This window comes from Solea solea, chromosome 13, assembly GCF_958295425.1.
Source record: "Solea solea chromosome 13, fSolSol10.1, whole genome shotgun sequence".
NCBI lineage: Eukaryota > Metazoa > Chordata > Actinopteri > Pleuronectiformes > Soleidae > Solea > Solea solea.
In genome coordinates, this window is record NC_081146.1 from 8,606,609 (window position 1) to 8,620,979 (window position 14,371).

A 14,371-nucleotide genomic window follows, 5' to 3' on the forward strand; every position below is an offset into this window, starting at 1 on the left:
TTCTACTCTGCTTCTAAAGTATATGTTTGTGGGGGAAATAAAAGTCTAAAACCAATAAAATGTGTCTTTGGAAATTCCTTTCATTCATTCATTCATTAATCACAACTTTGAACATGAATCAATTCAGCAAGTGGAGTTTATTCAAAATAATGATCTAAAAAGGGCATTTCTCATTACACATCTGTGTGTCTGTGCAAATGACTGCTGAAATGAGCTAAACGCAAAGTCATGAGGTCACTGTTGAGGTCCTCAGCCAGTGACAATCATTTATGAATATATACATTATGCTCATATTGTACACACTCTTTTTTATTTCTGAGACTTGTTGGATTATATCAGAGTTTAGTGAATAATTTATCTGTGAAAACTAGACATTAAACTAAAATACCGCAATTCAAGTTAAGCAAGTCAAGTAACGTGAATAATAAATAAAGCTTAACCCAGAAATGAGGGGTGTATTAATCATAGTGGTCATTTCCTGAGAACAAACCATGTGATACTGCATTATTTTCAACATTTGACAACAATGACACCCACACCCAAGAACAGAATGTGACATTAGATAATGTAAAAAAAATCTTGATGACATTGTGACATAAGTGAAAAAGAGTTAAGTGGCAGCAGTAACAGCACAGAGGATAAGAAACTAAAGGAAACGTGTTGTAGTGAGAAACAAGATCACACGGTTTTATGATTTCTCCTTAACGCTGATCCAAGGCAGTCTGTATTTTCAGCATGCAGTGAAACCCTGGAGAGAAAGAAAGACACAGAAGCTCGTCACCGTCTTCTCAACGCTGTAAAGTGACATGGCAAATTGCCAAAATGCCATACATAAACTGTACAATTTTATAATCCAAAAAACAAACTATGCTCCACAGATAAAACGCCTACAGAACAAAACAAACACATCAACGCACACAGTCTGAAGACACTTATTACATCTTCTGTACCAAGTGAGCAGTGTTAAAGCTCCTTTTAAGGTACTTTTGTAAGACATTATTTGGTGTACTGGAGCTGCTTTCACCTCATTTCAAAGATCATGTTACACCAGATTTTCATCTTGAGAACCTGACGTCCAACTGCTAAAGCTCTGGCCTCCACATACAGAATAGAAATATCAATATCAACTACAATTAGAAAGTCCCTGTGTTGTCTGGCCCCGTTGGTAATCTGTGATTTTCTTTTAGCTCTTCATTCCTCATGAAGGGGTGATTCCTGGACTACTGATTTCCGTTGCAGGACTGGCCAAACACTCGCTGGACTTCAGGCTGGCCAGAGACTTGTAGCTGGTGACGGAGGTCAGTGACCCACACAGACCTCTTAAAGACGGGGTCTCCTCTTTATCTGAATGAGATGTGACATATTGTTAGTACTCAAATTAGAGTGAAGACCTTCCTGACAGCAGAGCGCATTTGCAAACGGCGACGTACCCCTGCGGCGCCACTGTGCGCCGACAGTCCTGGCCTCCACACTCAGTGTGTGTGATGGTTCCAGAGAACTCTGGGAGAGGCTCATGTCTGCAGACAACTGCTCCAGACTCTGGAAACTCTTCCTGCGGAGAAGATCAATTACGTTTATGCACATAACAAGTGCTGGCTAGAACAGAAAATTATCAATCAATCAATAAATCAGTGATAAAAATTACGATTGGAGTCATTTAATAAGCAAAACCTAAAAACAATCTTTGATTCATTCTAAATTCAATCCAGTAATGGAGTTGAAATCATCAGCTCCTAAAACTAAACACAGAAGCTGGGCCATGTGATGTCATCTACATACTCCTCCCACTGTCCAGTGCTTTTCCTGTACAGCAGTGTGTCCAAGGCAACAGCGTTGGCATCCAGGGCAACAGGAGATGGCCACTGATTGGTCAGATGGGCTGTCAACTCCTGTCTGGACCGCAAATCATTGTTCTTCATCACCGTCCTAAAAACAAAAGTCCATCGTCATCAGGTCTTCGTACAGATTTTGTCAAACAGTTGCCGCTAACTTCAAAAACATGAGGGCGGAAAATTAATGATTGAATCACTCAAGTTTTAAGATATAAATCTCTAACCATCTCCATTCATGCTTCTACTGATGATGCAACAACGCTGGATGGTCAACAGTCACACAGAATTATCTGATTGGTCTAAAATACTGAGTAAACCTGACTCTCATAGGGCATATTTACTCTTCACTACACTGTGCTCACTTGTATACCCACAGGGGTAAAACAAAATGGCTATCTTAATAAATAAGTAATATGTCTATCTTAGGAACACAAACTAAAGTTTGTAAACTGCTCACTCTCCCACACCAAAGTCCTCAGAGAAATATCACCAGTTGTATCATCATCTAATCCATAAAAACAAACATTAGCCAAACCTGCTGATTGTCTGTATGGACTTTGGAAACTTGGAAACTTTGGAAACAACCGTAATTACACAACAAAACTTTGAAGTCAGACAGAGGGTTGACTAAGCGCGCTGCCACGCGTGGGCCAACCAGACCAAATGTGTCTAACATTCTAACATTCATACATGTTTTCATGGTGGGAGGAACCCGGAGGAAACCCACGCAGACACGAGGAGAACATGCAAACTGCATCCCAGATGAAAAAGGCACCAAACACATTCTTTAGGACACTTAAGCGGGGTAGATACTCTCAGGCGAGATTTTGTTATATGGCTTAAATCTGTTGTTTCCTCTGTCCCTGCTGGCAGTCATGTTATCAGTGAGAGAGTGTGAGGGTCCCAGGCTGTTTCACAAACATGGCAGTGTAGACACAATAAACCACCTAGAACCTCCAGCCACCTCAATTCCTCTCCACCTCGTCTTCAGTGACCTCACACTGCTCCCTGACAAACACAGTGAAGAGAATGAACTCACAGCTGGTCCTGCAGTTCCAGTATGATGTACTCAAGCTGTTCCTTCTCTAGTGTGTGTGAGAGGTGTGCGTCTGCTAGGTTCTGCTGAAGAGCTTTGTTATGAGACATGGCCTTCGACAGCTGGGCTTCCCGTAGACGCACCAGCTCTTCCAAGTAGCCCTGAGGCAAAACAAACACATATACGCTCCAATTAGCCACTTACTTAGATGGAAACACACTGCTCCAGCTAAATTATTTGTTTTTGCTCAAAGCAAATGAGACGCCTGAAGAAGCCAAAGAGGAAATACACACCATGCATGTTTTAGATGAAAGAAGAAGAACGTATATGTGTGTATATTACTATTCCCAGGACTTCTTCTAGTCCTTTAACAATTTAAGTCTCTGATTTACGTGCAGACCTGAAGAAAAATGACAGGCTGACACACATTAACACCAAATTTAATTATCAGGAAACGACACACATGTACGTATATGATACCTTCTGCTCCAGCGCCGTTCGATACTTCTGCTCAAAGCGTTTACACTTGTTGACCAAGTTGCTCTGCTCAGTGAAGATGGAGGCAGCGGTGGCCGTTTTGTCCGGGGAGCTGCTCTCACTGCCGCTGCTCCCCAGAGTCCTCATCTCCTCCTCATCACTGCTGATGCTGTCTGTGCTGCACAGGGAACCACAGATTGACTCATATTAATACACATAAATTAGAATTTAATTTTATTAATCCCCTTAGGGAAAGTATTCCTCTGCATTTGACCCATCCTAGAATTAGGAGCAGTGGGCTGCCACACTGAGTAGCGCCCGGGGAGCATTGGGGGTTGGGTACCTTGCTCAGGGGTACTTTTGGCCAGGTGGGGATTTGACCCTGGGGTTCCCAGTCTTTTTGACAAGGACGAGACAGCAGTCGGCATATTTGTAACAGACAATATGAGAGAGTGGAAGGTTTTTGACATTAAGTCTACAGCAGACAATAACAAAAGACCGGGTTTGATGGCTCAGAAAGCCGCAGGGGATCCCGGGTAATAGCCGTCACGTCGTCTAGTTTGGTTCCCCTGTGTGTCTGCACTTTACAGTGAGAGCTTTGGGTGGCAGAACACACAGTAATTGGCAATGAGGAGTCGTGTTCCATTAGTGTCAGATACACACAATCAATTACCACACTGGCTAACTAGTAGCACCAAATATTTTCCTTCCTCACTCTGATGAATCATAGGGGATCTGCCTCAGAGACAGAGACAAGCAAAGAGGATAACATAAGGTGACCAAAATGAAATGGTTCATTACCTTAAATATAAACATGGATTAGTCTTGGGGTTTAAGATATTTGAATGCAGAATATTGCATATTTACATGTAAATCTTTAAATGATTATAACATTTGACAGTTACAGGAAAAAGGCTCAGTACTGGTCCCTAATGCCATAACAGACTTGTCTCAACAACAGTACATTCAATTCATTTCATCTCCAGTACCTTTCACATTATATTGATGTTAACAAGGAAATTGTACCAAATAAGGTTGAACAAACGCTCCAAACCTCACATACGATGACATCTAACCTCAGATATAATGTAACAATATAACAGTTTCAAAGTTAAGGTAATTTTTAAATATAGAAATGTGAATGTACTGTAACCAGGTGCTATTGTTTGATATGACATACCTCTGAGTGAACTTGAGGTACGGTGTGTAGTCGATGACAGTGGGGCTGCTGCTGTCCAGACCTTCACCTTTCAGACAGAAGCTTGAAAAAGAAGAAGTAAAAGCACACTCAACACTTCAACTATGTGTGTCTGTAAGAGAAATGTTTTTAAAGCCTTGCTGTGCAGCATAAATTATAGATTAACCTGCACACCGACTTGAACGTGTTTTTGCATCACCATCGGACTTTTCACAGAGATCAGATTCTTCTGTGTGTGATTTTGTTGTGTCAGTGTACAAAAGAGGCCACATTAAGCCACTAATGTCTATTTTGTAAAACAAATAAGCATATAAAAAAAGACAAGGAAGTTTATCCAAGAACTTTTACATTTGTTTTTCCAACTCTTTTCATATTTCAGTTTATGTTTTAAGGAAGGAATAAATAAGAGGAAGACTGCAAATATGCTTTATATTCTTTTTTTAATTCAACATTTAACCTAAGATGGGATCAACATCCTGCTGTTTAAAGGTGACATTGAATGCTTGTATCGCACATATATGTTAGTTATGGAGGTCTACTTGCATATATTAACTTGTTTTCATGGTTAAAAACCTCCTAATTGCTGCAAACAAGCCGATCAAAATATCTCAGTTTCAGACCAAAATCACACCCCCAGAATGTGGACTGTGTTGTGATTGGCCAGCCAACGAGAGCTTTCCCACTGAATGTACGCAACCGGATGTGCCCGTACTAGTGCCCGCACCAGGAGGCGCTACGGTGGTGAGAGGTGGTGAGGATTTCTGATGACATCATCAGCATAGGGAAGTGCCGATCCGCTTCGCAGAGCCCAGGAAAACAATACAACACTATTTTCTCAGCAGTGGCTGAACTGTTTGTTCTGAAACTTTAGGGTTTCATAAACAAGGTAATGACGCAGATACACACACAGACGCAGCGTTAATTGGAGCTTCCGGTCTATGTCGCCTTTAACTTCAACGATGATAAAATGGTAACTCCTTCCTTGCCCTGTCACATACTTCTGCAACAACCACAACAAGATCCACCTGCACCTGTTATTTACTTAAGGTTACTTCCCGATATACAGTACTGACATGTGAATCATATCGCGTGGCCACGTCTTCAAAACCCTGAAAAGATGCTAAATGTGCATAAATAACTGCAACAAAAGTGAAAGAGGACAAAGGCTCCACTATAAGTTCACAGACGGTGTCTTTAGTCCATTTTCTATACATTATTTAGTATTTAAGCCATGATTTATTTCTACTGGAGAGCTGGCAGACACTGAGGCACTGTAATTGCAGCTCTATGAACGTTGATAAAAGCCTTTTGGATCACACTCAAAATGATTAAAAGCATTGCCTTTTTGCTTGACAACACTTTTCCCAAAATGTGTTCCATGCAGAAAAAGTTACACACTGAAAACAGGAGGAGGAAACAGGACTGACCAAGCAAGAAACAGGGGAACATTACTATACCTGAAGTCGACGGTGTTCAGTCCGATTAGTGTGTCTGCTAAAAGCCCCGCCTCCTCTCCCAGCATGACTGCGCCTTCCTCGTAACACCTCCTAGAGTCAACATGAAACAGATAATTAAAAGTGTGAACTGCTCGAGGTCAAGCATAAGAAGTAGGGATGTCCTCATCCCAATCTCAACTATTGGATTGGAGCAGATTGGGCATTTTTCACTGATTAGTAAGAGAGGTGATCTTTTACTCCAACTACAGAGCTTTCACATGTGCCGTCAGTCGGCTACTTCACTGAGCAGGTCCATCACGGAGACTCGTAGTGACCTTTCACAAGAAGTGAAGTGATTTATTTCAGGAATCAGGTGTTAGAAATATTTGGTCGTATTTTTATACGATGCAGGTGAATGTTGCTCTAACTGAAGTTTACGGCGACGACACTCATAAGTGTTTGTACAGAATATGCCCGTAAATGCTTTGGTGTCAAACCATATATTAAACAAAGTGTAGGAGTGTAGAGAAAAGACATTTTGCACAAAACACAGAGTTGGTTTAGCTACAGTCCTTCCCTCTTTCTCTCTCTTTCTCTACCGCACAGCTGCTCCTCTTTCTGACCAATTTTTGAAAATCTTTGTGCTGTGCAGCTCTATATTGGGGCAGATACACATATCGGATTAGGACTGGATATGAGCAGATACATTGTAAAAAGTTTGGATCATCACCAATCTAAATAAAACAGACATATTAATTAAACCTGCAGCACACTGACGATGAATAAGGTCAACTTGTGTAACTGTGGTGAAGGAGATAATTATGTGTTTTTGAGCACCACATTTAGACCTGGTGGTTTTGAAGTCCCTCAGAGCAGATGAGAGGTATTCTGAGAGTCTTTTCTCCATCAGCACCACTCTGATCCATGCCCTGCCCTGCACACACGGGAGGAAAACACACTTCAAAACAGAACACAAGCAACATGACGATTTTCCAATCACATCGTAACATTTGCCAATCAACCAACAAATCAGCATTCCCAACATTCATTACAAAAAAATACTGCAATGTCCTCATTTACCGAGAGCATAAATGATCTATCTATCCATCCATCTGTCCTTAGTCAAAAGGTTTCGACGGAGTTCCGTTTCAATTTATTTCAATTGGGGATATTTCAATCACAATTTCAGTGTTGCTTGGATACAAAAGGAAATCTCTGAGAAGTAAAATATTCTGTCTAACCTTTCTCTCCCTTTTAAGTTTTTTTAAATGTGGAATTCTGCCCAAGGCAAATAAATGTGATGTGATCTTAGGCTTCAGCTAAACAGCCGGGGAAGGTTTTAGCTTCACCTTTGCTCTTGATGACCGCACATTTTCCATGCTCTCAATGCTCCGGATGCAATTATGAGGGACTTTACTGCAGGCTGCTTTTATGTAATCCCAGAAACTGCGAGGACTCTCATAGCCAAACCATGTTGTCTGACCTAAGAGAAGGAGACAGGAGAATATACATGCGTGTGTGTGTGAGTTTTGACACACAGTCATAAGAATGCTAGCTGTCAATCACACTGGTGTCGACATAAGAGCCATGCTTTATCGTCTATATTCTTCAAATGGGAACATCATTTACAAAATTGACATCACATGCTATTGAAGAAGACCCGAAACTAGTGATTGAGATCATTGACTCCTAAGGAACATATTTAGTGATGTTGTAAATCAAACTGAAAAACTCATCTTCCAGTCAAAGTTCTTTTTGCGCCCAGCAGAGCTGCCTCCTGGTGGTTTACTGATAGTTCTTTCATTACTATTTTTTTAAAGGTCCAGGGTCTATGTACAAAATGTTAATATACTACACACTCGCTTCACAGAGGCCGCCGTCTTTTGCTACCATAGTTCTACAGCAACCAGGCAAAGCAGCCAGTGTTTGCCTTTCACATGTAGAAGCGGAAGCTTACTACACAAACGCAGAAGAACTACATTGTTTCTGGTATTCCAATGGCCACTGTAGTTTCCTGGGAAGCTCAGGAAAGAGTGGAAAAATTAGTGGAAAGCCACACCTCTAGATGTTACTAATTCTGAACCTTTAGGATACACAAAACAACAAATCTTTTTAAAGGGAGGACATTGATATAATTTTAAAGTCACAGTTTAAGGACATACATCTTAATGGGTGTTATAGGGTAGAAATAAATTATAGATTGTGTATATATATATATATATATATATAAATATATATATATATATATATATATAAAAAAATATATATATATATATATAAACGTAGTCATCTCATGTCAGGAAAAACTTCACCAGAATATGATATGAATTTTGTTGAATTATATTCCAGTTTTGGGCACGTGGCTAGCACTGTTGCCCGACAGCAAGAAGGTTGCTGGTTCACTTCCTTGCTTGGGACTTTCTGTGTTCCATGTTCTGTGTTTTTGGATGTTTTGCATGTTCTCCCCGTGTGTGAGTGAATGGTTGTTCTCTAAATGTTGGTCCTGCGATGGACTGGCCTGACCTGTGACCTGTCCAGCGATTGGCTGATTTATCCTCATATGACGGGTAAAGTAATAGAAAATGAATGTTCCAGTTTTGAGGAAAACAGATGATAAAGCTTGACACATGTGAGTAGACAGCAGTGTGACTGACAGCTAGTGTCGTCCAACAGGAGCCTCATGATTCATAAACCAAGCTTAAAAGCTTTTTATGTATCTGCATGTGCATGTGCATGAGTAGTAGTAATTGTTTTTTATTTTTACCTTTGAGTCGATGATTGAATATGTGCTCAAGGATGGACACAAAGTTGATGAATTCAGGAAATGAGTCATCTATCGTCTCAAAACAGGAGCGGTCGAGCAGAGTCTTCACTGAAAACCTGGACACAGAAGATGACATTCACACTGGTGTTAAAATCTTAAACAATTTTACCCGTACAGAATGTAGTAGACGATGTCACCAGGATTTCATAAGAAAAGAGTGATGCAATTATAATTGGGGGAAAGGAACTGGAAAGAAAATTCTCTTCTCAGATCCAGATAAATGTCAGCATGTGGTAGCCTCAGACTTGAAGTGCAACAATAAATTTCAAATAAGTTTCAAATGTGTGAGAGATTAATCACCATTTTACCATGGTGACATGTAAGTTTCCACCATGATGAACCACTTTCTTTGTCGTTGTCCAGACTAAATGGGTCAAAGAAGGAACACGCATCCAGACTGATAATGTACATTTTACCAAATGCAAATAAGGACCAACAAAAAGTAGAATAAACTTTTTAAATATATATAAAAAACGAAACACTATGTTTCATTTTTATTCTGTCAGCAATCACAACATAAACACAACAAAACACACCTGGTCTGTATGGATTTTAATGATTGACCTCCTGCAATGAAAGCATTGATGAGCAGCTCAGTGTGGCAATAATGTGCACCAACCGACTCCGCCTAATCTGGTTTCAACGAATTAGACAGGAAGAGAGTTAATGGAGGAGAATGTGATGTCCATCTGCATCTGCACACACGTGTGCATGCCCAGTAAATTCTATCATGACTGTGTGCAGCCCTTTCAGTTCACTACGTAATCTGACTTCATATCTCGCTGCACTCCCATCCCGTTGCTTAGCAGCAGGATGACCACACTGTGTGTGTGTATGTACGTGTGTTCCTTCCCGTGAAATTTACACTCATTTCCATGAGTGAGGCTCTCAGTTGTCATATCACTGTGAAGATTCATTATTCGGTTCTAAAGGAGGCGAAGAAGAGGTAAATTAAAGATTATAGATTACAGTTTTTCTACTCCAATTTCAAGAATGCGTCGCATAAATGTTAGAAACTATTTTATATTAGAAAACAATTTAAGTTATCATCCTTGCATTAGAGTTTTAAATCATTAACTCAGTAAATAATGAACTGATACTGAAATCTCAATTGCAATAAATGTCAGGAGGGTGTGGTGCAGAGGCAGGGAGGCCAGTGAAGGAGTCAGAGTTGTGTGTCAAAACACTTCCCCCACACCGTTTGTCTTAAGAGATGTCAATGGAAGAGGATAAGCCGTGCACAGTTACACCTGACCATCCGAAAACCTGAGCACACCAGGTTTTATCAGTTGGTGTTATGATCCGTTAACACTAGGTTCATTCTAAGAAATAAATACTGTACACCTTTGTGTCTTTTTCTACTGATCTGCTCCACACAAACCACAGGGACCGTCAGTCAATTAGTGACATCTGCCAGCAGGAGCACTGATGGGTGCACAAATCAATATTCCCAACAGCTAACACAGGTGACGTGTGTGTGTGTGTGTGTGTGTACACCATCTCTCTATAAATTGAGGACAACAAATTTATATCCTCAAGAGTAAATTTCATTTTATTTAAAAGCAAGCAACTTACGCAGCTTTTTTAATGATTTGGGGAAAATATCTAATTTGGATTTTTCTGACATATATTGTGACAGTGATTTGATTTGCAATATGTACACTGCCTGGCCAAAAAAAAGTCACCACCTGGATTTAACTAATGAAGTGATGCACCCATCATGCCTAGTGCCTACTGTACAAGTCTGTGGGGTCAGCGCTATGATCTGGCGTTGCTGCAGTTGGTCAGATCTTAGGTCTAAGAATGAGGTCAGCTGAATACGTGAATATACTGAATGACCAGATTATTCCATCAATGGATATTTTCTTCCCTGATGGCACGGGCATATTCCAAGATGACAATGCCAGGAATAATCTGGCTCAAATTATGGAAAGAGTGGTTCAGGGAGCATGAGACATCATTTTCACACATGGATTGGCCACCACAGAGTCCAGACCTTAACCCCATTGAGAATCTTTGGGATGTGCTGGAGAAGGTTTTGCGCAGTGGTCCGAATCTCCCATCATCAATACAAGATCTTGGTGAAAAATGAATGCAACACTGGACAGAAACAAATCTTGTGACATTGCAGTAGCTTATGGAAACAATGCCATAGCGTGCCAAAGCGTGTGACCCTTTTTAAAAGTTAAAACTTTTTAAAGATTTTAAAAGAATGATGGCAGTGGCACATTACCACACAAAAACAAATCTTAAAGTACTTTACATTACATTAACTATTACTTAATTGTTCAGTTCTAGTTCCAGAATTGACTCCTTCTGTTACAGAACCTTCTCTTTGGTCTTCAAAATCTCCAGCTCCAACTTCAAAATCATTATCCAATATAATTTTTTACATGCACTTTATTTTCAAACCTTTCAACCTGAGCTGTCCCTCAAATATGCTCATTACTAATCTCAGCATTTTCAATAGGAGTGGAAATCACAATATGATATACGATACATGGTCCACGATACCAATAACATCATGATACAACGATTCTGTGATAATCAATATATTGCAAGACAATCATATAGCGATACATCACGATATCTGAAGAAAACAAAAAGTGTAGGATTTCTCTATTTATTCACATCAAAGTGCATAAAGTCTATGTACTGAACGTGGATGGAGCATCTCTTAACATAGTTTTCTCTGCCATTATCCCGCTGTACTGTAATCTCCCTCTTCTTCAGCCAGGTAACTTCTGTCCAAGTTTCCTTCATTTATTTGAGCAGCACCGACATGAGGAGACATCAGCTCAGTGCCACTGTGTCTAAACCACACCAGAGCACTTCCTCAGTCAGGCCTGATAGTATTGCTTGACACTACAGAGCCTGATATCAGATGCACCAAACAAATAATGTTGTATTGTTTCTGTTCACAAACGCCAAACAGAGGCAGAATAATACTATCAACAACACAAATCAACAAAAGTTACACATTGTAAGTAGGCCATCAACAATTAATCGAAATCACAATATGCAATTTTCAAATCGCAAGAGGCTCAGTATTTTTTAAAGCCAAAATGTGTGTCAAAATATAATTTTAGATTAATTATTGTCTTGATCTATACACATCTTATTCTACAGACTGAAGAGAACATCTTTGTCTTTCACAGATCTGCACAAATACCACACAGTAATTATTTAAAATGTGTTTTTCCATTGAAAATGAGAACAGTGATGTTAAAAAATCACCATTCCCTCTGATATCGTGATCATTGCCATCCCAATTCCTGTCAAAATAATAATAACACAGGACACCATGGTTGGAAACACGCTGAATGAGCACAATGACACTAGCTTACTTTGGTTTAGAGTGATGCTGGGCCCCTTTGGTACTTTCTTTTACCACGGGGCCCCAAAACGTTTTGACACAGCCCTGATGATGACTCACTGTGGAAGGTTGAGTGTGTGAATATTTGTATTATTCTCAATATACATGATGGTGGGATTTTCCTCAGATAACCCAGGTTATTTAGTCGCATCTCACTATGACCTATAACTCATCCAGCCGACATGGTGACATGACACATAATAAAGGATGGAGTCCGCGTTACCTTCTTAAACAAAATGCTGAAATGCAACATTACAATCTACAAATGAGCTCTCAGTAATACAGTCTGTGTTTCATCAATGGGAGGAAACCCCACCTGCACACCGTCAGCAGGTTCCTCCTCTCCACCGCGGCGCTCCTGCCTATTCCCCGCTTTCGGATGACATGCAGACCCACGCTGAGCGACGCCATTCCCGGCTCTTGTCCGTGGCTGCGGCCGGCCTCCTCCGCTGCCTCCACACCGGGTCAGTACCAGCAATTGTCCCCGATACTCAGGTAGAGAGGAACCCACGCTGCTGCTCAGCTGAGGCGGGGTAACACAAACACCAACATGCGTGAAGGTAGACACGACAAGTGTTTTATGGACTTCCTGTTGGAACTTTCAAAATAAATGGCAACCCCGCAACCACACAAGAGGCAATTTAACTTTTTGTAGACTGTGACTCTTTGAATATTAACAAATCAAATAATTGAACGTCAAATTATTTAATGAATCTAATTTAGTAAAGAATGTTCTTGTTTTAATGACCAAAAGATGGACGTCAAGTCTCCTATCTGACTCCAACCCAGAAAGAACCTTTAATTGCATCAACACTCATGGCTGCCAGGAGCAGGTTCCAAAAAGTCTGGCCCCAATATACGCCCATTCAAAAACAGATTGTAATTCACTCCTACTTATTATCATCCTGCTGTTCCATCTCAAATAAAATGTACACATAATTAGCTATCAGTGTAAATTCCAGATGTCTGGAATAATTTGTCTGTTGACACTTGTCAGTGGTGATCCAAAATGGTTGCCTCCATAGAAGTGACATGGCTCCTTATATAAATAGACATGTAGAAGCTCATTCACACAAAAAAGTACTTAATTAGTTAATTAACAAATTAATATTTGGTGAAATAAGTCTTTAGAACTACAAGTATTTTTGGAATACATCTTTTCCTGAAACTGCAACCTCTGATCATCCAATTGCAATGGCAATAATAACATCTTGAAGGAGGGGAGCACCACCTATTGGCTTGAAATGAAACAGCAGGTTCAGTAAAAAAAATATTGATGCACATTTACTCACTTTACTCGTCACTCCTTCCCTCACCACAACTGAATGAAGGTGGAGGTCAGTCTGAACACATCTGCACCTCAGACACATGAGAGGTGGCATATTTAGCAGTGGTGTACATTTGATGTACTGTATATACACATTGTTGTAATGTTACTGTACTTAAGTACAAAATTCATATCTGTAGTTTCCTTTGTTATTTAGATTTCTAGCAACTTTTACTTTTACTCCACTACATTTCCTCTAACTATCTTTGTCACTCGTTACTACCAAATAAAAACAGCAGAAGAAGAGTTGGTAATGGTCTGTATTTATATAGAGCTTTTATAGTCTTGATGAGCTGCTTTACACTATAGTTTTCACCCATTCACACATCTTTTCATACTCACATATAGACCAGCAGAGCCAGGAATTGAACCCACAACCTTCCAGATGAAAGACAACGTGAGCTATTATGGCTCAATCCTAACTCCTCACTTTTGTAATACTATTACTTTTACTTCTAAAACTTAAGTACATTTTATATCAGAAAATGACTTTTGATACTTAAGTACAGTAAATGTCATTATACTTTAAGACTTTTACTTAATTAATATTATAAAAAGGTGACTTCAACTTCTACCAAAGTCATTATCTGGTAAGATACTTGTACTTACTCAAGTATCCCTTTAAGGTACTTTATACAAGACTCTATGCTCTTGTATAACAAGGAGTTACAATGTTTTAAGGCTGTTGCCCTGTGAAGCTACTTTAATCTGTATTAATAACTTAAAACAATTAACCATATGATGGCATTATTTTATTTATTTGATGTGTTTAGTGGTAGGAATGAGGCTGGAGTGGTAGGAATGAGGCTGGACCCTCTGGTGACAGTGGCAGAGAGAAAAACTGTGGACAAACTGCTGAGCATCC

General features: G+C 39.9%; 1 protein-coding gene across 1 annotated transcript; it reads right to left on the reverse strand.

Moving 5' to 3' along the window:
- Positions 1 to 118: 118 nt before the first annotated feature.
- On the reverse strand, positions 119 to 12,763 carry rundc3b (RUN domain containing 3b). The gene is made up of 11 exons (XM_058648811.1): positions 12,496 to 12,763; positions 8,744 to 8,859; positions 7,329 to 7,462; positions 6,828 to 6,913; positions 6,001 to 6,090; positions 4,526 to 4,606; positions 3,349 to 3,523; positions 2,872 to 3,029; positions 1,780 to 1,926; positions 1,431 to 1,552; positions 119 to 1,344 (listed from the first exon to the last, which is right to left on the reverse strand). Exons 1-11 carry the CDS (start codon positions 12,588 to 12,590, stop codon positions 1,199 to 1,201), a joined length of 1,350 nt encoding a protein of 449 aa, XP_058504794.1. The 5' UTR covers positions 12,591 to 12,763; the 3' UTR covers positions 119 to 1,198.
- Positions 12,764 to 14,371: the final 1,608 nt, after the last annotated feature.

Coding starts and splice junctions, on each gene's coding strand:
- rundc3b (XM_058648811.1), bottom strand. CDS start 12,590: ATGGCGTCGCTCAGCGTGGGTCTGCATGTCATCCGAAAGCGGGGAATA. Junction 4,607..6,000: donor CTGAACACCGTCGACTTCAG/GTATAGTAATGT, acceptor TTCTTTTTCAAG/CTTCTGTCTGAAAGGTGAAG. Junction 1,927..2,871: donor CTGGAACTGCAGGACCAGCT/GTGAGTTCATTC, acceptor TTTTGTTTTTAG/GACGGTGATGAAGAACAATG.